At 42.0% G+C, this 25490-nt stretch overlaps 1 protein-coding gene across 4 annotated transcripts in view; it reads left to right on the top strand.

Annotated features, from left to right (window-relative positions):
• Nucleotides 1-25490, top strand: part of LOC126535961 (uncharacterized) — a 146733-nt gene that overhangs the window by 119563 nt on the left and 1680 nt on the right. For 3 of the 4 annotated variants that reach the window (XM_055073407.2, XM_050182839.3, XM_050182840.3), the window contains 8 exons: nucleotides 1033-1114; nucleotides 4473-4577; nucleotides 4670-4725; nucleotides 10007-10112; nucleotides 11475-11647; nucleotides 13706-13825; nucleotides 20313-20410; nucleotides 22289-22419. In XM_055073407.2, the coding sequence (XP_054929382.2) occupies nucleotides 1033-1114; nucleotides 4473-4577; nucleotides 4670-4725; nucleotides 10007-10112; nucleotides 11475-11647; nucleotides 13706-13825; nucleotides 20313-20410; nucleotides 22289-22419 (871 nt within the window). Of the gene's footprint in view, nucleotides 1-1032; nucleotides 1115-4472; nucleotides 4578-4669; nucleotides 4726-10006; nucleotides 10113-11474; nucleotides 11648-13705; nucleotides 13826-20312; nucleotides 20411-22288; nucleotides 22420-24901; nucleotides 25482-25490 lie in introns of those variants that run through there. The other variant, XM_055073408.2, reaches the window with a different exon arrangement.

Raw genomic sequence — 25490 nt, 5'->3', positions numbered from 1 at the left:
CTGTCATAGCTTCATTCTTGCTGCTTGTCATCTTTCATTTCTGGTCTAAATCGATACCACTGGGTGATTACCACTTATAGTTACATTAAATTACTATAGTTTGTAGATATGTATATTTTTTATTAGAAAATGACTTTTTGCCTAATTTATTTTTTCCCTGTAATTTCCTCCTAAAAATGTCAAAACTATGGTGTTTTCTAGAAGCTATATGCAAAAGATAGTAGGATACAAAATCCTATAAATACTTTCATACAAATGTCCACAAAGCATGTTATCTGCCAAAATTTGATCTGTGCCTCAATGCTGCGTCCCACAAAACCACGCTGAACTTGGAAAACGCGGCATTTTGGCCTACGTTTACGCGTGAATTGTTTGAACACTTAGTGGTGCTTCTAAAAGTCTGGAAAATATTTCTACAGAAAGTTTTTAAAAAGTGATTCTCTCTGTTCAAAAGAAGAGCCAGAAGATTAGGTTGTGTAGTGCATTAATATAGTTTGGCTTGGAGTTCCTGTTTCCAGTGAAAATTTTAATATACAGGGTGTGTCAGAAAATGCATTCTAAATTTCTTGGATATTGGCTAGGGACGATAAGAAAGTAATTTTCTCGGCATTGTTTTTGTGACAGAGGCATACATTTTAAGCTTAAAAAAGTGACTACCCACTATAATAATGTATGTCTATTGATAATTAATAAGAGGTTCGATTTTTGGCTTTCTTTCTTTCTTCCACCTGGTTTGTCACCATTTGGAAAAAGATCAAATGGCCTTCAAATATACAAAGCTTTTTTCAGCTCAGACATTTTAAGAAAAGGCTTTTCCTGTCGTACAAGTCATCTTATTTTCTTAAAGATATAGTCCGAGATGGTTGAGTGCACCCATTGGTGCAGTAGGCATCAAATGACCCTGCTTCGAGAAAAGGCTAACGTGCATCGCAGAAAATGGGCTCTGCTATCAGTGTCACCTGTTCATAAACAGTCCATGCAAGGGTGTTGTGCATTGTTCATGCCCTGATACTGTTTTGTTTTGTGTTACAGAATAACTCCTTCCGTATCCCAAAGCTGTCTGAAGAATTGCGGAAATCACAAGAAGAGATTGAAAAGGCCCGCATTGCAATTGGTGAGAATGAAGAGCATCGTTCTGTCCATTTAGTGTAGAAATTCTTTATCCTTGAGTGCTTGAGCCGTACAGAATATAATCCACTGTGGTGGCTTAGCGGCTATGGTGTTGCACTGCTAAGCACGAGGTCGCAGGATCAAATCTTGGCCATGGCGGCTGCATTTCGAGGAGGGCAAAATGCAAGGACACCCGTGTCCCGTGTATTGGGGTGCATTAAAGATCCCCTGGTGGTCAAAATTAATCGGTCAAATTAACGGAGGTTGCCTTATAATCAAGTCATAGTTTTGGCAGGTAAAACGCCAGAATTCATTCATTCGTACACAACATCCTTGCCTTCAGACCACAGTGAAAGATATATAGGTGAGGACACAGCACGGGTGATGCGCACGGGCCAAGCGTCCCAGATAAAGTACCAGCTACACTCCTGCGAACCACGCCGCTGATCACAGCGTCAGCCCAGCCTAGTGGTGAAACTTCGCCAGAAGAAACAAAAACATACACGAAAGATCTCGTTGCGATAGCAGTCAGATGACATCGCACGGTTTGCCCATGTCAGACATGCTGTTCGCATGGCCTGCACTGTTCCTTGCATCGTCGCCAGCAGCATCGTCATAGCTCTTTAAGCAAGCTGACTGCGTTTTTACGCCAGTGCTGCCCCAGCGGCACGGTGGTGATCAGTAAACTGCTGCGACAAGCTGCAGGTGCTTCGTTGAAAACTGCAACAGTGGCCACACAAGCTGCAAAGAAAATGTATTCTTATTTAATGCTCCTTCCAACTCAAAGCGATTAAAAGACTGGGTAGAAGCCATTCCTCACAAAGACCGTGTGCTGAGCCAAAAAGATGCCGTTTGCAGCAAGCACTTTATGAAGCAAATGATGGTTGATAAAAGATACTTCGCCGAGTTTGTTGGCAACATTTTGCTTGACGTTCCAAAGAGAATCATGCCAGCAGGTCATGCCATACCTTGCATTTTCCCACCGGCATACCTAAAGAAGCGGACGTCGCCCATGACCAGGAAATCACCCCCACCCGCAAGGCCCAGAAAGAAGAAACATACAGCAGAAGTCAGCACGAATGATGAGGCTTATAGAGCACCCCACCATGATGAGATGAGGCAACCATTTTCCGCTCCTGTATACAAGGATCCGACTGTTGCGTCTGCAGAAAAGGACTTTTCCTTTGTTGAGCACACGTGTACAGAATTCTCTAATTTCTGACGTTCATGAGGGCTGCCTCATTGGACATCGGGACACAACACCCAGCAAGGACTCTGCAGCATCGGAAACGCAGGCCAGCTCCACCGTCGATGAAATCTGTTGGCGGTTCAACTACCCAGTGCTGCATGGAACTACCAATGTGTGCATCAAGAAGAACTTCACAGCTATTGCTTTATGGTAGTTATCCTAACTCCATAAGGACAACCCCTTCCATCGAAGGCTCTCCTCGTCCAACAGGTGAAAAAATTCAACGTTTCCTTTGAACACTTTTGTACTATGCGGCAAGCTTCCAACAACAGGAATTTCAGATGTTTACCAGCTGCGCTGTCAGTGGGACTGGACCGTTGTAAGCCAAGCGGTACAGTGTCTTCATGAACTGCAATTCTGTCCTGGTGGTCCATGTCATAGTAAGCACGCAGATGTGCGCTTTGAATCCGGCTACAAAGACGCAAGCAATACCTGGAGATATAACCGGTGCTCCTTAACTCAGCAAAAGAAAACACCCTGCCATGTTGAAGTAGGTTGATATTGCGCTTGATGCTGCAATGTGGTGGATGAGTAGCACATCACCCCACCATTGAGTCACGGCTATTCTACTGCAGCTACTCGGGAAACATAGTTATCACACTTTTTACCTAGAGTAAATTAATGCAAGGAAACTGCTAAAAACGTATAGTAAAACATGCGCGCGCTCGAGCACGCGAACAGGTGAAAGTAAAAAAATATATATATAAAATGAGGGATGCTGTGGCTGCACCAACGAGCGTAGTACTCCGCGACAGCACATTCGAGAGTCGGGTTAGGTGATGCTGGGCCATTGCTATGCGTAGATTATGCAGTTTCACTGTCCCATACCATTCCTGGCACTGTGGGGCAGCGGTTAAGTGATACACAACTACCCTGGCAGGTGGCTGTTTCCAAAACAGCCACCCGTGGGGCTTGTGATACCCAGGTTTCTCTCCCTGAACAACCTTTTGGGAGCTGAAGTTAACATCCTCACATGCATGCATGCATGCATCCTTGAGAGGATGCAGCCGCGGAATCCAGGGTGGTAGGCTAGTAGTATTCTCGCACTAAAACAATGGAACGAGCGGACAAATCAAGAGCAAGTAGACGACTGAATGAATTAACAGTGTAATAAGCAAGTGCACGGAAGTATGAACGAGCGGTGTGTACGAAAGCTCGAACAAAGGCTGCAGTCATTTATGGAACAAACCAACGAGCTAACTGGCGAACAAACGATCCGGGCGTGAGGCAAACTAACACAAAGAAAATGATGAGCCAATGGTCAAGAGAAAAAGATAGACGAGCGATGGTTACAGCTCCGTTTTCAGGGCGCCAGCGCTTACTCACGTAGCACGTTCAAATAACCCGCCAAAATTCATTGCCTTCTACGCGTTCAACTAAACGTGCATGAAGCCGCTGTTTCACAAAACTGGAGTTAGTAACGAAGCTGCACAGAAACAGTGCAGCAAAAGTATTTTCTTCTCTTCATCAGCAAGAGTTTCCGGAAAAATTGCATTCACAAAGCGCGTATTCCCCATAGAAAAGCATCGCCACTCAGTACACCCCGGGTCACTGCGGGAACAGCCATCTCCTGGCACTTAGAGACACTAGGGGACTTTATCGGGGACCGGTGCGGGCCGCTGTGTCCTCACCTATATATCTTCCACCATGCTTCAGACACAGTCTGTACATTTAACTAACTCTTCGTAGCCTTTAGTACTGCTTGAAATTACAGCTGAATAATTTTTAGATATAATAGTTGGCTTATGCATGTTTTCCACTCATGCTGGCACTGAATTGGTTTCTAGCACTGTCTTGTTGACTTCGATAACTACGAATGAAATCAATGATTGGACGACATCTGGTCTGGTCAGGAAGTAAATTCATATTAGAAAGGCAGTTGACAGAATGCTAACGAAAATGGTGTTGTCGAGGGTGTGTGTTGTTTCGGAATTCACACAGAAGCTTTCCAAACAAGGCTTCTGTGTGGAAGCCGACACGTCCCTTAATAAATACCTTTAATTGTACCAAATTAGTTTAGGAATAGTATTCTGTCAGCTTTGCGATAACAGGTTTCCTTATTGCATAATATAGATATATGTTGTTGCTTTCTGTTGCTTCATGGAAACTACAGAGGAGTACAAAAACAACATAGAAGAGTACAAGCGGAACCAAGAAAAGGAAATCAAGGCACAAAAGGCAGAGCTTGAAGTAATGCACACACAGAGGATAGAAGAGTGTAAGTCATCGCTACATATATTTGCATCCACCGTCTTGCATAATGAGGTATGCAACTTGTGTTAATAAATGTCCCTATTTTTTTGTTTTTAGTGGAAGCAACCCACAAGAACGAACTGACGGGGTACTTAGAGTCTCATGCACGAAAGGCAAGTACTGCGTGCGCATCTTTTTACACTTGATGATCGAGCAGTATTTGCTCTCCACTCTCCCCTCCTCTTTTTACTGGGACAGCAGTGTATGTGTTCGGCCGCTGGCGATGAGTGGTAGTGTCATTACATCAAAGCTGCTATGAGGCAGTGTTGTACACATGTTCAGGCACAATCAGCCACGTGTGGCTTGGAGATGAGAAGATTCAGTTCGGAGAAGTATCGATTACATTTTTGCGTTGATGCTAAATTAAAACAGGCTACTGAGCAACAAATAGGCATGAGAAGGACACACATAACACTTGGACAAGCCAACATATACCATCATGGATAACTGAAACACAAACGAATTAGAGCTAACTGGAGCGCATTTTTTCATATTTAATTTCACTATTTCAGGTAATGTCGGCTTGATTTCGGCTTGTAGACCTAAAGCGAAGCCTGTATCACCTTCAGTGACCAGATAAATAGTGACGCAAGATCATTCACTTAATGTTTTGCTTGCAAAAGGTTTTCTACTTAGTAAGTTTTTATATGCATTTTATTTGTCTATAATGGTAGAGCCAACTAGCCCCAACCTTAGCCCTTCTCTTTCATGTCATTTCAAACGTTATGAATAATTATGAATATAAAGGCATGCGGGGAGCCTGTGGCTCAGCCGTGCTAGGTTCACTTCTGTGGACAGTCCCACCCAGAGAGGTTCCTTTATTGCTTGTCTGTTCCTTGATTTTCGCCCTGCCATGAGGAAGCTGCTGAGGCTGAGCTAAAGTTTTCCACGCACCTTGACCTTGATAAGATACAAATGCTGGGCTCATAAGAAAGGCAGCTAAGAGAGCGAACCCAGAAGAAACTGATGGACATGTCCAAAGAGGGCCGTGGAATGCCTTCACAAGAACCTAGGAAGTGTGGTTTACATCATCTTCAGGCTGCTGTGACGAGCACGAGAGAAGCAAACCTAAAGCTACCCCAAGCCAATTAGATTTGTCGTGATGCACACCACATGCTGGGGAGAAGGCCGGTGATGCCATAACAAGCAACCTTAGGGAAGTCAAGACATGAAACCAGCCAAGCTGAAGCAGGGAAGCTTTTTGAGCAGGTAGGCTGGTTAAGACTAGCATCCGCCATAATTTTTATGGGGACCATGCTCACAGTCTTCTACTCATCAAAGACCCATGTGGGACACTGTCCGTTCAGAGCTGTCATTTTCAAGAAAGGTTGTTAGCAGCATCTAGCTGGCGGCACGTTCATTCAGAAGGCCCCGTCACTCTTTCACGTCTATAGTCCATTCTTGATCCGAAAACTGCAAGTGGCCAGCATCTTCCTAGCCAGGGTATGCCGGTTTAAAGTGCTTTTGCTTTTTTTCACTAATGTAAGTCTTTTGTTTTATTTGTATATTTATTAAGGAACCCACAGCGCCAAGGCATTAAAGTTGGGGGGGTGGACAAGAAGTACATATGACACCTCTGCTCCTAGGCAAAGTTATAAAAATAAAATAAAAGGCAAAGCACTTAGCAATGCACATCTACAACATAAAAGAAAGCATCATTTGATTCAACACTCACAACATCACTCGGCAGTCTGTTCAATTCTCTAATGGCTTTAGGAAAGAAAGATATTCTAAAGTCTCTTGCACATTTCACGATTAACCCGAACAGCTGAATAAGAAATAGCGCAAAAAAACTTCAGGCGCAACTTCATTCGGTGCGTGCCGAGCAATTCCCAATTGAGTGCTTCCTTCGTACGCGATGCACTGTACTGAGCCCTGCTTGTGTCAGATACAAAACGAGAGGAAATGTTCTGCACCAACTCCAACTTATCTTCATCTCTACCAGTAGGCGGTTCCCAAACCGTACATGCGTATTCCAGAATCGACCTTACATGTCTTGTACAAAATGTGCCGACATGACTGTGGGAAAGTGTTTGCATTTTGGCGAAGAAATCCTAAGGTTTTGCACGCTTTAGCAGGAACAATAATAGACGTGACAGCAACAGTTCAATTCAAGAGTAAAATAAACACCTAAATTTTTAAATTCGAATACCTGTTCCAACATTACATTACTAATAACACATGGTTGCACATCAGGGTTTTTCTTTCTTGTAAATTTCATATGAACAGTTCTAGATAAATTCAAATTCATATTCCATTTGACACACCACTCTGAGATTCTGTTCAAGTCTTCCTGAGACATTTCAACATCACGGTCACAAGTGACTACCCTATAGAGAAAGCAATCATCTGCAAATAACCGCATTTGAAATACTATTCCATTACTAATGTCGTTCACATACAGCAAGAACAATAGCGGCCCCAACACGGAGCCTTGCGGAACATCGGACACAACTTGCATCCTCTGAGACTCAGCGCCATTCACAGCCACAAACTGCTGACGTAAACATAGAAAATCTTTTACCCATGATATCACTTGAGGGCTAATATTGTAAAAGGCCATTTTTTGAATTAGTAAACGATGCGTCATGGTATCAAAGGCCTTTTTGAAAGCCAAAAACACCCAGTCCACGCTAAGACGCCTGTTCAGTGCCCCTGCTAGGTCGTGCACAAATTCATTCAACTGCGTAGTACAAGATAGGCCCCTTCAAAAACCACGCTGACGAGGATTAAACAATGAATATGCATCCATATGTGCTACTATACTAGTATACAAAATATGTTCAACTGTCTTGCATGCAACTGAAGTTAGTGACACTGGCCTATAATTTGACACGGTGTCACGAGGCCCAGATTTGTGAATTGGCATAATGCTTGCAATTTTCCAGTCATCTGGAAGGCGGGATTCGTCAAGCGATTTTTCGAAAATAATCTTCAAGTACAGTGCAACTGACTGAGCACAAAGTCTATCAAATTTGTTTGGCAAGTCATCAGGACACCCAGCCTTAGAAATTTTCAGATTCTGCAACAGAAACTCTATACCATTGATGCTGATAACATCATCCATAACACTCATCACTGGCTAGAAATTCAAGGTATTCGTATCATCATGTCCAATTGCATGGCTGAAAACAGCTAAAATATGTGTTAAAGAACTCAGCTTTTCCTACGTCATCATCAGCGAAGCTGTTACCAGACACAAGAGGTGGTATGGTTGGTGTCTTTTCCATTGTACATGTTTCCAGAATTCCTTTGGATTATTTAATTTCGACTGCATTGAAATGCCATATCAATGCTTTGCAGCTGCCACTGCAACTTTCATTTGTTTCGGTAATTTCATGTAGCTTCAACCAGTTCTCACGTATCGGCTTTCCTTTAAATTTGCTGTAAACTAGTTGCCGTTTCCGTGTAAGACTGCATAACTCCCGAGTAAACCAAGATTTGCTTTTACTTCTTCTTTTCATTTATGTCTATACCGGAACAAAGCGCTTCCTCAGTTCAAACATCTTCTCTTTAAATATAGACCATAATTCAATTACTCCAGTGTTGTTTGGCATACGTTTCAAATACCGTCCGGTACTCATTCAACGCTTTGTTTATCTCGCTTACATTTGCTTTTTCATAGTTATATGCTCGTCTGTTTGCTGTTCCAAAGCTTCTTAAATGAATAAAGGGAAAATCAGACATCCACCCGTACGTAGCAATTGCTACAAAGGAACCCGTATGGGTTTCCTTTGTAGCAATTGCTACGTACGGGTGGATGTCTGATTGTCCCTTTATTCATTACTTCTCTCCACCTTGCGGGTTTCCGCAGAACTACTACATCAAACAGCTTCTTAAATGTTCAACATTCATTTCACAGAGCGCAGCATTATGATCACTTACTCCAGGTAGCACTTGAGTGGAGCGGACGAATTCAGGTTGATTTGTAAATAACAAATCTAAGATATGATTCCCGCGTGTCGGTTACAAAACAGTTTCATATAATGCAAAAAATTAAAGTTAATCAGTTCTTGACTGGACCGGCCCAAAGAAGAGTGGAAGTGAGGTTGATGACTCCAATCAATATTAGACAGATTGAAATCACCAATTACCATGAAGTCTGTTTGAATTGCATGAACTGTCACCGCCAACTGCATAAGCACATCAACTGATGAATCAGGCTGGCGGTAGAATGAACAGACAGTTAGAACTTTGTTATTGTTAAGCGTCAATCTGCACCATACAGCGTCACATTCATTGGCACCAGCATTTATCTGAGAAGAAGAAATTTAGAATCTAGAAGAATAAATACACCTCCGCCATGCAAGTCTCTGTCCTTTCTATAACATTTAAAGTGATCTGAGAATACTTCACCATCAGCAACTTCATTTTCTAACTATGATTCAGTACCGAGAATAACAGACGGCTTCACCATGTCAACTAGAGATGCAAATTCATCACCCTTGTTTTTAATGCTCTGGCAGTTAATTACAAGAAAGGAAATAAGCATTGTATTATGCCGACACCGTCACCCGACCGGTTCTGCTTCCTTTATAGTACCGGTTTTGTCTCCTACTACCGGTACTACCTCATTTGTATTATCATCAAACAAGTACTTCCGTTTGTAATAACAGTGTCGTACTTAAGACTGATCTTTTCACCACTTTATTCTCACGACATTTGTTGCTCCTTAATGCACAGTGAAATATGTGAAGTTAGTGAGAGCATCAACCATTATGGATGATTCAGTTTGCGGAACTCTTGAGCCACAAATGTAGAAAATTGTTTAGAGCTTCACTTGGAGTTGATGTTCAAAATGTATGAGGGCAGCCACTATGTTCAGAAAAAGGGTTTGTGTATTGAATTGTAAATAGCCCTAGTGCTCTGTGACGCATCAGTCTTGCACTGTGGCAGATTCGATGAGCAGCTCAATATTACTAACCTGTTATGCACTGTTTTCCACAATGGTATCATACTGCACTGGGATACTAAGATTTTCTTGGGCATCCGAGCACTCCATTCTGTTTGTACTGTTGTTGCTTTTGATGAGCTGTTAATTTATTAAACGTTAGGTCTTTTTTAACTGCTGCTCTTGTATAAAAGCTGCGATATGCATCAAGCATGTTCACTCACTGGGAAAGTATGCTATACAGTGTGAAATGCAAGCTGACAACAGCACTTTAACACTTCTATTACTTCTATTAGTAGGCCTACTATCACCTTGTCTTGTAGCTCACATCAGCTGGCTTATTCAGTTTGTATGTCCTGATGAGAATGTAAGGAAGTCAAACATGTTCTGCCGATATTGAGATTGGAGAAAGTAGGAGGAGTCCTATATGCAGCATGAGGTTTCTTGTGCTGTCCCTCATTTCCAACGAAAGCAGCTTCTGCTTTTTTTGCTCCTCTTCACAGATCGAGGAAATGAAAGCGTTTTACACAGATATAATAGAGAGTGACCGCAAAAGCCACGAAGAAACATTGGATGCACTGAAACAGAGGCACCGGGAGAAGATAGATGGTGAGTCACACCAATGTTCCAACATAGATTGCTCCTTGCATATGAGAAAATCTTTCATGCAGCAACAAGGTTCAGGTTACTTGAAAAACACCTCTTATGAGTGGGCTTTATTTGCAATGTTTTTGATGTACGTACCTTTAAACTTGCTCGAAGAATTTGTTCCTTTTTCTTTCATCAATAGAGTACAGAAGTCTCAGGAACACAACACACATTTACCCTACAGAGCTTCACCCTTAACTTTTGCTAGCTTGAGCTTTGTGTCCTTGCGTTTCAGTGTCAGCTCAACATGCTCTTGTGTAATGCTTTGCCACTTTTAAGTTGACTTTCTCGTAATATAATAACAGCAGCACAAAAAACTGCTGTTTCATTGCCATTTAGTACCGAAGAGGCAACAAAAAGCACATGCATACAAAAAACATAGCAAGTGCATTTTGGGTATGAAGATGATTGATTGTTATTGTTGCTTTCTTTGCTGACACAATACCAGCTTATAAGTGCCCTGTCAATGTAAATTCATATGCAGAGAAATAGGAACTGACTAGAATGCATCTTTGCATTTCCGTGTTTGTTGGTATTTGTGTCAGTGGCTTGATTCAGGCTCAACGCGTACTGCATTATGTTTCCAAACAGCTTCACAGTGATTTCACATCACACTCTCAATTACGTGCAAGATGTTCCAATTAGCTTTCCTGTTCATTTTTTATGCTGATGGTACATGCTATGTTTACCTGAGCACTGTAACAGCACTCATTGTATGAACTAGGAATAAGGCTCAAATGTGTTGTCGGAACACTATTCCCATGAAAAACTACTGTGAAAATTGCAGGTCTTAAACTTAACCTTTGTGATGGCGTATTTTGAATTTTTAATGTCAAACGTATAACTGTGTATAGCCATACACAGTGGTAAAGGAGACAATTGCATCCCTTCCCTGGCCCTCTGATTGGAGGCACTAGTTTGCCTCGTAAAGTTTGATACCCATAGAATGTGATAATGACTATGGAAGGCAAATGATTCACAGCACAGTCTCACACAGGCTTCACTTTGTTATTCAGAGTGACTGTTTGAAAAGTTTGGTAGCTTTGCTGTGAACTGGATGGAGAACATGAGGCTGCTGAGAAAGAGAGTCAAGGGCAACAAAGTTGTTGCAAATGCATTTTCCACCCCTCTCGACAGGCACTGCTAGGCACACTTATGTTGCAGCTGTACATTTAATGCCCACCTTAGCCCTGTTCTCGCTTGCAGCACATTACGTCTGTAATAACGGCATCTTCATTTCTATTACCAGACTAATGCATAGACAAGGACTCTATTATGCGCATGGCTCCTTCGGGTATGTGAGCAGGGGGTGTTGTCTTGCAGCCATCAACGAGGAATATTCTCTGCAACTGGACTCCATCAATGAGGACCACCAAGCACGCCAGAAAGAGCTTGAGCAGAGGTATGAAACCCTCCAACAACAACACAAAGCATTACAGCAACAGGCCAGGGAGTTCCAGGAGTCTGTGCTCTCAGACACAGACGCCAAGATCCAGGTATGTTCTGCTGTTGTGAATAGGCTGCTCGGGATCTTCTGTCTCGGCCACAGGCTTTATGCAACTTGGTGTGTCTGCATGAGGGGAACAGTTGAATAGGATTGCATGCCGAATTGTTCAACACGATATTCGGTGTTTTCTTGTGATAACTTGGTGCATTGCGATAATTGGAGCAACTGTGATGTGTTACGGCCCTTTAGGTAGTAGCTGTATGGATTTCATGGTGGATTCATACATTTGAATGTGAATCCATAAATTTGAGTAAGTTCCCAAATTCTCCAGGCCTTATTTTTGTTTATTTTCTCTTGCAGTGCCACGTTATTGGCATTTTTGAACTAATTGTTAACTAGCTTTAGCCACGTATTGCTATTATTGCAAGATTGTCTTGTCTAGGAACCTTAAGGCATTGTTGCCACCCGTTATTCTTTCTGTCCCTTCTAGCATAACAAGCCTCTGCTTGCAGTAAGACCAGACTTCTCCAGTTCTGCAAGTATATAACTACAAATATCTCATGTAACCTATGTTTCACTTGAGACACCCTTTAGCTCATTTGTTACCTCGCCTATAGAAATAGATCAATTTGATCATCAGTTTTTCTACATGTTGCCATCTATTTCAATTCTTGTTCTAGCAACATTATACAGCATCTGAAATGATGACTTACCTTGAACTATTTGTCAGATTTGACAATATTTGGCAGATTGGGGAATGTGGAATAATAAAACTTCAACCGGAGGTATTGTTGAAACCAGCCTCCAGTGCTCCTAACACTACTTCAATAAAAAGATGCGAAATTAGCACTTTGATCTGCTTGGAAAAAATAATTTTTAAAGGACAGCACCAGTGAAAACACAGATGCTTCTCTTGGGTTGTCAATTTTCCAATCTGACATATAGGCTGTTTTAATGATGTCTCAAACAATGGTAGGTGCCCATGAGTGCATGTTATTTTGATAATTGTATTCGACTAATATCAAGTGCAACTTTATCTTCCCCACCATGGGTGGCTTTTATCCATCAGAGCTTCGACAGCATATGTACAAATTATTATTTGCAATCCGTCTCATCATGTGGGGCTTTCACTCGCACAAGAGCACGCAGGCGATTTCAGACGGACCTTCCACCACAGCTTGACTAGCTCTCTAATCACTTAACGTTTTGAACAATGCCTGTGCACGTGCCCTTATTCATTACTGTACAATATTGTGCAACACTCCACATTACTGTACAACACTGCACAGGAACTGAACAGAGCCAGTGGAGGCTCCAGTGCCAGTTGAACATGCAATAATCAAGTATGAGAAGGCTTCTGCATGTTCCCCAAGCTGACAGCAGTTGCTTCATGAGCCTAAATAAGGCAATAAGAAACAAACCAGGTGCCTGCTGCAATAAGTAAAAGCAAATGCTCCCTGTGCGATAGGAATTTACCCATTTTTCACATTTGCAAAGCTGCTCCCTTTCCGCATAGCATGGGCACCACTATGGCTAGTATTGATGCCAACAAATCTTCATAATAATTTTTTTTTTGGTTTTACTTACAAAAGTTGGGAACTAGGAACCAGGTGCATATTCTGTATATTTTTGTTTTCTTTACTCTCGGCACGTATACTAAATATAGCAAATTATTACTTCATTCATGTTTCTTGAGGTGTTTGTAGTTTCGCATAAGAATTATCAGAAATTGCCTGAGAAATTATTACTGCTATACATCAGTTCAGAACACCAGAGAACAGGGTACAAGATTATGTATCGCAGTATATTTGTCTTGGAATAAAATGTTAAAACATAAAAGCGCACATAAAAGCATAATATGAGCACATTTCTAGTGGGAAGGAAAGAGTTAACGCTGTTTGTTCCCCTAAACTCTGCATTTTTGTCTGCTTGATCATATTAACATTTATCAACATTGCCAATATGACATTATTGTGATTGCTTTCTTTTCTTTTGCTTTTTTCACTATTCCCATGTAAGTACCTGTCAAAGATTATTGCCTAGCAAGATTTGTATGTATTGTAAATGAAACAGTAATGACATCATCTTCGATTTTGCCTCCTTGCAGTGGCTTTCCAAGAAAAATGCAGACCTGCAAAAGGAAGTGGAAAGCTTGAATGTGGTTCTTGAGATGCGCGCCAACCAGATACAGAGCTTGCAGCATGCCAATATAGAACGAGAACGAAAGGCAAGTGTTGCTTTGTGTATACTACTGCGCAAACAAAGAGTCAGTTGGTATAACCATATCTTGTGTTACCTATCTTATAACCATATCACCATACCTTGTGTTAGCATTCTGGATGTTAAAGACGTTCACTAGAGAATGTAGCAGGCAAAACCCATTGTCATAAGCTTTCATCTATATAATAGGAATAAAATCAGAATGTTATCATGTATTCAACTTCGTTCATCTATATTCAATTGAATTGCATTGTATAGGTGCAAGGATTAGTTATGTGCACGGCAGATCACTTCCTGTGTACACATGTTCACTTTTTGCTGTTACTTTAGTGAGTACTTATCATTACATGCCTTAGGTTTAAAGATGATGACAGTGGCCAAACTTCATGAGTTCTTTTTCCACCAGAATGGGAAATTTCAGCAGGCCCCGGAATTAGGATGCATTTAACAAAATTCTTAAAGAGATGTATTTTTTAGAGGTTTGAAATTGCACACTGTATAGTTAGCCAAATTGTATTTACAAAAAGGCATATGCCAATTCACCTCTGTCCTTGAGTTGAAGGTAAAATGCTTTTGTCTTCTTGGAGCAGATACTGGGATTCAACATGGCTTTCATGCGCACAGTTTTGTGCTTGCCCGATTGCGGAAGAGAAAAGCAGAAAAATAAGTAATTCAATGCACAGTGGTGCATTTTGTCTCATTTGCTGTTGTAAATAAGATGTTTGTTTTCACTTCTCCAGCTTAAGCTAACACAGATCGGAAGATTTGCCTCCATAGCTTTCCCTTCATTGCCACAGAGAGAAAGGGTATGCGAATTAGAAAAAATGTCGAATATTAGATTTTTAATGTTTGTATGTGATTCGAAAACTAGGTACTCGAAAATTTTTGAGTATTCTATTCAATAGGGAATATCAAATAAGATATATTGCTGACTGTGCGGGAGCAAATGTGGTTCTTAGCGTTTGCTTCTGTCTGATCTAGGAATGTCTGATTTTGTGCTGAATTTTGCGATAGTCTCGTGCTGCTCGTGAAAGGTTGCTTGTAAAGTACGCTTAGCCACTAGACTTATAAGCAATGCGGGAAAGCAAGCCTCTCAGTAGCACGGGGAACGCGTTTGCAGAGAGCGAGGGTGCACTCATTTGCAGCGCCACCACCAGTATGAGATTATTGCTTGGCAGCAAATGCGATGATTGACGGCTGGCACAGGGTCAAGCGCCTCCGAGTTTATGGTCACTTAATGTTGTAATGTTAATGTTGTAATAAGCACAGGTTGGTGAGAACTGGCAGCTTTTGGGAATTACTCAGTTTTCCAAGTTAGCATAAGCCAAATACACAATATTTTAGTGTAACGGCTTACTACTCTAATTTCTTACCATTGGCAATGTAATTGTGATGTTCCAACACGTTAAAATAACCAAACTTGCTAATGAATGCATGTGCATATCATTATTCAATATTTGAAGTTAAATATTCATATTCGATTCGTATTCAAAAAATTTTATATTCCCACACCCCTAAATGAAAGTTGTCCATGAGTATAGCTCCATAGGTGAGACCTATCATGCCTGAAGCCATTGCTGCACCAGTTTCCTAAAAAAAAGACAGTTTAGTGCAAGATAATCACCTCTGTGTTCTATTAATGTACATTGCCACTGCGCTGATCTTTGTACTCATTCTTTTCTCTATGCTGCCAAACAGATTTTCAGTTTCTTCTCACAGAAATGCATACACCTGCAAATTGTTTGCAAACATTGTTCTCCTACGTAACACATAACCTAGGTGCCCTTGTTGGAGCATTACATGAAACATTAATGAGGGTCTACTCTGCACCCACATATTGTGTGCATGCAAGGATGATACAAGGGAGGATCCAAAAGTAACAAGAACAGCGTTTGTTGTTGTTGTACATTTCTTCTAACATTCCAAAATGTTACTCACCTTCAACGTATTCTCTCAGCAACACAACGAACTTGTCCCTCTGCTTAATCCATTGTTCAAAACTGTTCAGAAACTCTGGCAAACTACCTGCAGTGATAGCCTAATGGCTGTGGTGTTGCACTGCTTAGCTCGGTACCGCTGGTTCAATTTTGGCTATGGCAGCCGTGATTTGATGAAGACAAAATACAGTAATGCTCATGCGCTTTTAAGTTTAGGCATGTTAAAGACACCTAGGTGGTGAAAATGAACCATTTGTTGACAAATGTTGCCTACACACAACATACAAAAAAAAATTTTTTTCTTGCTGAGCTTTCGTATTGAGTACGAAGTTTGTGGCTAAATGTCTTTGGCCAAACTGAATGACCGGCGGCAAGCATCATTTTCTGGTTTAGAGAGGGAACACAGGACGAGGAAGAACAAGTTTGGCATGCGACTTGCTTTATTTTGAAAGCACGATCAGAGGAGACAAACCAATGCAAGACTTCGGCTCCAGTTTTGTCACACATGCGATGTAAAGCAAATTAAATGTGCACCTATAGTTCACGTATGACGAGAGCTGTCTTACGAATTCCCAACGAAGCCACAGTTGGCTTGGGGCAAAGCCCACTGCCAGTTTTCCGCCTGGTGTTTCCCCCCATATTGATGAAAAAGTTTCCACAAAATATTTTTCTTTTCATTATGCGTATTCTCGATGTGCTTTGCACATTTAGACAGAAAATAAAAATTATTTTCTAGTATTTAAGTCTTGTCATTAAAGCGTTACTCCGGAAGATGGAGTAAAATATACAGGAGCAGGGAATCGCCTATCTTGCAAAGCTTTTGGTGCGGCCAACTAATGTCCCAGCGATAACATGTGGCCAGTGTTCCACCGTGCTCTCTGCCACGGCTCACTTCCTTTCTTCTTTGTCAGTTTCCAAGGTACCCTCGTCCCTTACTTCCTTCCCTAGTTGTGGGTGCCAAATATTAGCACCGTGTGGTGGTCAAGTCGAACAAGTGTGAACAAGCTATGAAAATATTAAGTTGCCTGATGGCTCACTTTCGGCGTTGTCGCCACTTGAGTGGTATATCATTGCGGTGCATTCTTTGATTGTGACTGCAATGAGTAAAGATGCGATCAGCCAGTTTCCAAGAGTGAAAAAGTATCGTGTAGCTGAAGTTACCCATCACTGTTACACTAGTGGAAATAAAGGCAATAACAGCGCACAGTTTGAGCAGCAGCGGCATTTTGGCTTAGATGGGGCTCACGGGCACTGTGCTTAGATTTCTACTTAGATTAGCAGAAAACAATATGAAATGCTTTAAGCCTCGTGGGTGCCAGTTTGCTACTACATTCACGACCGTGACTTGAATAAAATTGTATTTGTTTCATTAACAGACATAACTTTAGTAAACGAATACCAACATACAGAATTGGATTGCTTAAGATAGCTGCTACTATGACACAGGCACTCGTAGTAGTAAATTTATGTATTCAGAAGCAATGAAATATCTTGCAAACTTTGTCAGCGGACAAGAGGTGCTCGTTAGCGTGCACACACGCACAGCACCATGCAGGCAACAGTGGAAATGCGCGCATATCTCTACAACAAACGAATTAGTCGACAAACAGTCCACTATGTCTCACCAACAGCAGGCCACAACTGGGGCAGCTGCAAGTGATGCAGCTTTGAGTGCTAGTAACAAGTTTCCGCGCCATTTATGATTTGCGTCACAAAACAGTCGTCTCGCCGGGACACAAGTTGGAACGCTTTATCAGGCGAGTCGACACTCCTGTTTATCCTACTCTGTAATCCATAGTCGCCCAGCACAGCATGCCTCACAATCAGATTGTGTTTTTGGCATGTGGAATCTAGAAAGTTTGCAATCCAATGACCCTCTGTGCCTCGGTAATTTTCTTCTCAATCTTCTTCACATCTCAAAAATGCTTACCTTTAAGCACATGTACAGATAGGAAGCACAAGCAAAGATAGGAAGTCGCAGGGGGCAAGATAACAGTAGTAGAGGGTAAGGTAAGGTAGCGTTTAAATGCAATTTTTGTTGGGAAGTGCCGCACACTTGGTTCTGTGTGGGCAAGAGCATTGTCGTGATGCACAAGTTATTTGCCCGAGTTCCGAAAGTTGTGGCATTTTCTTCCAGCCGCATCACTCATCTGCCTAGGTACTTCAATGTAAAAATGCTGGCTGACCGTCTAAAATTTCCCAACATAGAACAGAATGTGGTGCTGTGAACAGAATGTGTTGTTTGATGTGCGCCATCGTGAAACTGGTGTAGGTGTCAACAGAGGCTCAAAACAAAGCAATGCAATGAGCAGACAAAACTTCGCAGAAGAACGCTACCTGGTCAACTGACAGGAGGAATAGTGTAGTATGCGCGCCTAGTCACATAGTCTATATCAACTGCCATTTTGCCTCAGTTAAAGAAAATCTCTTTACCTTTTTTACCTCTGGGTCCCCCATAGTACATAAGTGCTTAGCAGCAGAAGGGTATCATTCTCAGCTCAGTAACCATTGTTGCATGGAGAAGTCATCTAAATCTATAGCTTTAGCGTTCTTGTTATTTGCTGTATTTGCTGTAAAGGCATGTATTACAGCACTTGTAAAAAAGACACTGGTGCATTTTTGTTTTGAAAGTGTTGCAAAATAATGTTGCATGGGGTGCCAATGAGGTCATTCACTTAGGTTACATCAGCCACCCATTCTGCCATGCACGGAGCACTCAAAACTTTGCCCTTAAAGTTCACAACCAACTCCCAGACTAACTTATTCATTTGTACACAGTTGTTAAACTGCTTTAAGGGCACCCAAACAAGATAGATGTTAACAGGAAGACTCAAGACTTGAAGTGACAGTGGCGAAACGGGTTGCTGCCTTGACAAAGAAAAGCTCTCTTGTTGAATGGCTGAGGGGTACTGCCTTATGCAGTACCCCTCAGTCGACTTCCGAGAAAAACATTGGAATTCCACGCATGCGTGGAAATCTGTTATAAGAAAATCTTTTATTGATGTTTACTGAAATATCTTCACTTATATGTAACTGAATGCTCCACGCTCAGTGCAAGCGCTGATCCCATTTTGTCCACTTTAGTTCTTTCTCCACACTATGCCTTTGATGCGGACCTTTTCAATTTTTGTTGCCGACATCTTCACTGCTTGCCTCTTGTTCTGCCTTTCTATTCGAGCACCTACCCATTGGCACACGAACACTCTGGGGAAGTGGCCGACAATGCTTACATGCCCAATGCCGCATGTCTAGCGGCACCAGTAGCCCACATTATTGTGTAATCAGCGAGACAGCAGCAGGCCAGCAGCCATAAAGAGGGGGTGCTGGCAAAGAAAGCTTCGTTACGAAAAATGTTTAGGTAGCACTTTTCGGTCATGACGCACTGACAATGAGTACTTAGCTGTATGTGGCTATTGCTTCTCACTTGGCACATGCAGATCCCAGAGGATCAGTAGCCAAGACACAAGAGGAGAGAGAGAGGGAGTTTACTGAGAGCTCGACTGCTCATTGATTAGGTGGTGTGCTTATTCAATTGTGAAAAAGTTTAAGGGATACAAAATTGCTGCTTGTAGAAGGGAAATGGGTTTCGCTTTATACTTTGCCCTAGCTCTTCAAAAGGCTCAAAAGTGAATATTAGACTGGAATCAATCTGGTTGTACACCACTCGAAATTATACAGACTAAACAATTACCGACCACGAAGGTTTATTAGGAATTAACCAACCGTTTCATAGTCGTCTAAACTCCTTTACCAGAGGTGGCTTCGGTAAGCTGCAGCAGCTTTTAATGTGAAAGCATTATATGGCTAACGAAGTGGAAAATTCGGTGAGCATCCGGCGTTAACGTCCGATGGTACTAAAATGCTTGTGACCAAGTGAAGGCAACGCGTTTCCAGCAGTGGACCTGCTGCGGCTCACACTGTGAAATTCCACGGTGAACTGCCACAGTATCGCATGGATGCTGTAACCCACATCCAAAAATTTACTTTCCCCAGTTCGAAAATTGAGTTGATTCATGTTCAAAATCTACCTGGCCCACTATTAAATTGACTTGACTCACCCCCAAAATTGACTTTGCCCAATTCAAAATTTGAGTTGATCCACATTCAATGCTTTTGCATTCAATGCACGTAAGGTGACTCTAAGTGCCTCTGTATCTTTCTCGCCCTAGCGGTAGCTCCCTCAACAGGCTGCCCTGTGCAGGCCTTGCATGTAGGTTGGGGGCAACGTTCCCTATAAATGCTTTTCATAATTGTGAAAAGAGCTTTGTTGCAAGGCAATTTGCTAAGCTTATGATGGCACAGTCATTTTTTGCAGACAGTATGTATGAAAACAGTTTCCTTCTCTTACGACATGGAAGATGTTTATGTAGCTCTCGTGATGAAACAATGTGCAAGAGGCAAGCCCCAGCATGTACAGCTAGCACATCATCTTTATTCGAACCATGACCGTTGCCACCATTGGTTAGGCAAATCTGCAATACAGAGAAACGCACTTGCAAATTAGAAAAAAGGCCTGTTGTTGTCACACGCTGACTGAGAAAATCTATGACTGTGCAGGAGGAGGAGTTAGACCGGTGCAAGGCAAAGATGCAGAAGATGGAGGCGCGCATTGAAGACCTTCAGGAGTTGCTGAATGAGAAAGCCAAGGTGCAAAGGTGAGGAGTCTTACTGTGCAAAAGTTGTGCACTGTAAACCTGACACTGCTGCAGACACCTCTCATAGATTACTTTCTTGTCTTTCTTGCACGCTCTGCAGTGATAGTCAGTTGAAGAATTTGTGTAAGAAAATGAAAATTAAATTTGACAATGCAGGCAGCATAAATGTAATCATAAACAGGAATTTGCGTATGTTAATCCCACACCAACTTATTTGAAACCCTCACTCATTTTATTTGTATCTCGCGGTCCTATACATTCAGTGTTAATTGTGTACAAAGGGTGCTCATACATTTTTGTAACAGCAAAGTGTTGTTGATTCTGTCTTCATGCCACCTGTGTGTAACGAGGTTCCGTGTACGTCAAAGAAGTCCATGTGGGGAAAAGTAATCCGTAGCTCTCCACAACAATGCCCTTTGTAGGCTAGACGTAGCTTTTTGCAGGTGGTATTGTGTGAGGATATCAGTCGCATCATTGAAGCACTTTGTATGGAGAGTATGGAGAAAGCAAATTTATACAAAGCATACAAGCAAATACATTTAGCAGCCCGTCACAGCAAAAGAGCGCTGCACATTCTTATTATTTATTTATTTTATTTTCAATACTGCCAGTCTCTTTCCTAGACCATAGCAGATGGGCGTACAGATTGTACATGCAGGTATAATAATACATCAGCACCACATGGCAAAACAAACAGGAATCCAATGCAGTGATAGTCATCACAAAGGTATAAGAGCTAAAGGTATACACAATAACTTTCCTTAATGATCATTAGGAATAAATGGCGAGGTGAAATTCTATGAACAACACACTTGTAATGCCTATAACTTACACACCTGTAATACAAATAATATATAAAGTACACATTTTTAACCTCAGATAACACAAAGTGAACAGCAGCAAAAGATAACAGAAATTATACATGAAATGGAGTGGTACACAGGCAGATAGCACCAAACCTGTTATCCCTCACTCACCTGCTTTAATACAAATTCAGCTCATTTCAGTTGGCATATTGTAATTGCCATGGCTGCTGCACTAATAAAAACAGAAAACCAAGTTACTTTACTAATCAATTCACCCATAGACATCGTGCAAAGTGTCGCAGACGAAATGCATCTGTAAACAGCTGCATGTTCCGGGGCAAGTCTTAGGAGCATCCGCGTGAAGGGACACTCAAGAGAGAAATTGCTGAGCTGTGTTAGTGAATTAAGCTTCTGCAATACCAAAAAAGCCAGTTTTACTGCGACAGGAGGCATAGTAAGCCATAAAAGATGCAAAAACGAGACAGGTGGCAACGTCACCTGGTGAAGTTTTGTAGTAACTAGCCATGATGTCATGACTTTGACGGTGTCTTCTCCTGCCTTAGTTAATCTATCAGTAAAGATGGACTTGATTATATTTTAAAGGAACCAAAAACGAGGTCATTTCATAAGTTGAAACTTCCTAAATATGAAATAGTACTTAAAGAACTCTGACGTCACACTTGTGCACTGGTGTTCAGGTTTCAGTGTGAAACTTAAAAAATGAGATTGACTTTTGTTTTCTCTTCTAGTAACTGGAAGGTAATGAATGTAGACTTCTGATGTAATACTTCATCAGTCTAAATTGAATTTGTTTTTCTCCTTAGTGTCCCTTTACAATGAATAAATGTATTTTTGATCATTGCGAATGCAGAACGGGCTGTTGCTCTGACTTTGTACAAGAACTGTTGCTTTGGACAACAAATCGCTATCAAATTTTTATCTTCAAGCTCCTGTCCACTTTCAATTGTCTTAGTGTTCAACAGAACCTCTTTTTGTGTGGTTATGCCTACCCTGTGCTACCCAGCCATGCACTAACGCAAGGGTTTCACTTCCTCTTCTGTGTTCATTTCAGCCAACTGTCCGTGGAAAATGCCAAACTCAGGGAGACTTCGGAGAAGCAGAACCGCCAGCTCTCTCGGCTGGACATGCACAACGAGGAGCTAAAATACAAGTTGCGCGAGAGCGTCAGCTCTCCAATGCGCGGTAAGAGCTGCAGCTTGCTCACTCTTTTGTAACGTTTCCTTATTTGGCTAACTGCTGCCATCTGACTTTTCTTGTTATGCCACAGCTCAATATGCATAAGTAGTGAATACTAAAGCTCACTTTTGTTGCCTGGGCCTTAAGGGGATGTGCAGGTGGAATAATTATTTTTAGAATTTGGTTTTAAAATTGTGCTTCAACATCTTTTTTTCCATGTGTAAGAAAGTCAAGGCGCTTCTCCAGCCAGAGGACTGAAAAATTATTTGAAACCAGGCATGGTAGCTGTAGGGGCTTTATTTTTCTATTCATGCTCGACTGATCAGGCTCACAACTGTAGTATTTGCCCAAATGATTAGCTTTCCTTGTGTAAGTGCAAGCAAGCACTAGCCATGGCTGAACTAGCACCAATGCTTTCTCCAATTTTCACCAGTGCTCAGGCAAAGGCTATGCCTCCTACATGTGACAGACGAACAACTATTGTCTCTCGGTGTTTCTAATGCAGCTGGGTCTATCGAAAGCAAAATTCAGTTGCTCTGCCCCAAAACAGGACTTTCTTCATGCACTGTTGTGGAGATGGGCAGTTACTTCTACAGCCTTATTGTGGTTCAACAGAGGCCATGAAGGCTTTGAGCAGGTTCTACAGGAGTTGGGCATCTTTCAAACTCTAGAGTTGATTGCTCTAAGCAACCGAAGAGGCCAGAAAAGAATTGAAAAGATTGGAAAAAAGACAGCTGAGATAAATCTTGTCATCAGCTACAATGCAGCAAAGAAACCATGCCTGGAGGAGAAAGCTTGCAAGCATTCTGAGGGTACCACATACACATCACGAGAATTTTGATTTTTACTCCTTCTGGAAGACTGGTCTGCATTATGGCCAAATTTCATTGATACTGATCATCAACAATAGTGAAAGGCATGGTTAAAAACTTTTAGTTTCGTCTTTCTCTTTTTTAATATTTAGGCTTTCGCCTGCTTGTGCACAAAAGCTTTTGTACTCATCAATCTCAGCCAAATTTTGCATGCATATGCACAAGGGTGCATTGAATGCAGATACTATTTAGGTTTTACTGTAATTTGCAGTAGTATCAGCGATGTGCACTTCAGAAAACTACAGTATAACCCCGTTCATACGTTCTGGAAAAAACCGCGAGAAAGAATGTATTAACCAGGAAAATGTACGATCTGAAGTTACTAAATGACAGAATCAACTATGGTTGACATCTGCGTAATGTGAAGCGTTGCGTGGATCGTTGCGGCATGAGACGCTGACGCGCGTCGAGCTGGTGGTGCTCTGGCGGCCCGAGATGCGCTTTGTTGTTTTCCTATTGTGTGGTGTTTAAGAGGAAGACGGGAAACTGATACGAAATCGAGCTAGTGGGCGTTGCCGGATGCTGCCGACAGTACGCTACCAATGGCACTACGCACCACGCGCTGTAAAACAGACAGGTTAAGATGCTTATCGCAATAAGTTTGGCGGCGATAGCTATGAATGCGGCGTGCAACGACCCGGGCAGGAATTTGCTGGTACGGAAATAAGAAACTGCATGCCATCGAATTAACGTGAGACGGGCGGCTACTGTTCTCGATCGCGCGCACCTAGCACCTTTTCTTGTTCACATGGGAGCTAGCGGCCAGAAAACATACACGATCGCAGTCTGCAGCAGGTAATGGCGGCACGTTTCGGTTATCCCCTATTAAAAGCGTGCGCTACGCTTCCGACGGCACCACGCACTGTGAAACAGGTAGGCAAAGATGCTTATCGCAATAAGACTGGCAGTGATAGCTTTGAATGCTGTGTGCAGTGACCACGGAGAAGATTTGCTGGTACCGAAATGAGAAACTAAGTGCGTGCTGGCGTTCTCATGTGAGACGGGCGAGCAAGGATTGCGGTGAAGCTGCCGCAGCAAGCAGCTATACTGTTCTTGATCGCGCACGCCTCGCGCATTTTCTTGTTAAAGCAAAAGCTTTACTGGCCTAGTTGAGCGAGTTTCACCGTGCGTGACAGTGACCTAGAAGTGAAACCACGTGACTCGCCGTCGCCGCTGCACCGACCACTGCCTCGCTGCCCATGTAACTAACCACGTGACTCACTGATCTCTTGAAAGGGAGACGGCACCGCTCTCTCTTGCCGCCTCGCAGTTTCTCGCTATAGCCGAGCCAGTGCTTCAGGTCAGCCGTTGTTCGATGGAAGGAGGGAGCGAGGACGCTGGTTCACCTGTGCCGAAGTTGTCTGCGCAATCCCAGTGGCAAAAGCGGCAAGCTGCGTCAGACCATCCTGCAAGCTTTCGCTTGCATAACCGGGCCCAGCCGAGCTAAGCCGCAGCGATTTTTTACATGGTATCTGGCTGCCGGAAAACATATCATACGATCACAGTTTGGCGATGTATTGAACGTTGGTGCTTTAAAATCGTATTTTCCGGGACGTATGAACCGGTAAAAAATGAGCGTACCCCTATTGGGTCATTTTTTGTGTTCTCGATTGCAGATGGTGCCGGGATAACCTACGTAACGGGAATGTATAAACGGCAACGTATCAACGAGGTTCTACTATGCTCACTAATGTTCTTGATTATGATTGAGAATAAATATTTTTCTGTAAATAATAAAGCTAAAAAAATTGTTTGCGATTTTTCTGTAACAACCAATGTACAATATGCTCCAACATATTTTATTTTATTGATTTCTTTCTTGCCTTTCTTTTTTGTGGGGGTTTATTGCATGAAAAACTGTATAGTGACTAAAATGGATCTGTTTGTAGGCTTTAATGGTTCTGAATTTATTCTTTTATGAGAACTGTTGTTTGTGCTGCATGTGTGTAACTTAAAATTTCTAAAAACATTCGTGAATAGTGCAGGAATAACTTTGTGCTTGTGACAGTAGTGCACATTTATGGACACCATTAGTGGCTTCGAAAATTTTGAAACTATTATCTTGATATGCTGGTTTGGTCTTTTAGCGATGCTAAAGTTGCATGAAATGCAGTAAAAATTGTTTGCTTAACCAACAGATTCAATTTGCACTTGAAGAGGCTATTCAATATATTTGCTGTTTTATTTTGTTCACTCCCTCGTGAA

Source organism: Dermacentor andersoni, chromosome 4 (assembly GCF_023375885.2).
Source record: "Dermacentor andersoni chromosome 4, qqDerAnde1_hic_scaffold, whole genome shotgun sequence".
Classification (NCBI taxonomy): Eukaryota; Metazoa; Arthropoda; class Arachnida; order Ixodida; family Ixodidae; genus Dermacentor; species Dermacentor andersoni.
This window is presented reverse-complemented; position numbering and strand designations above follow the sequence as displayed.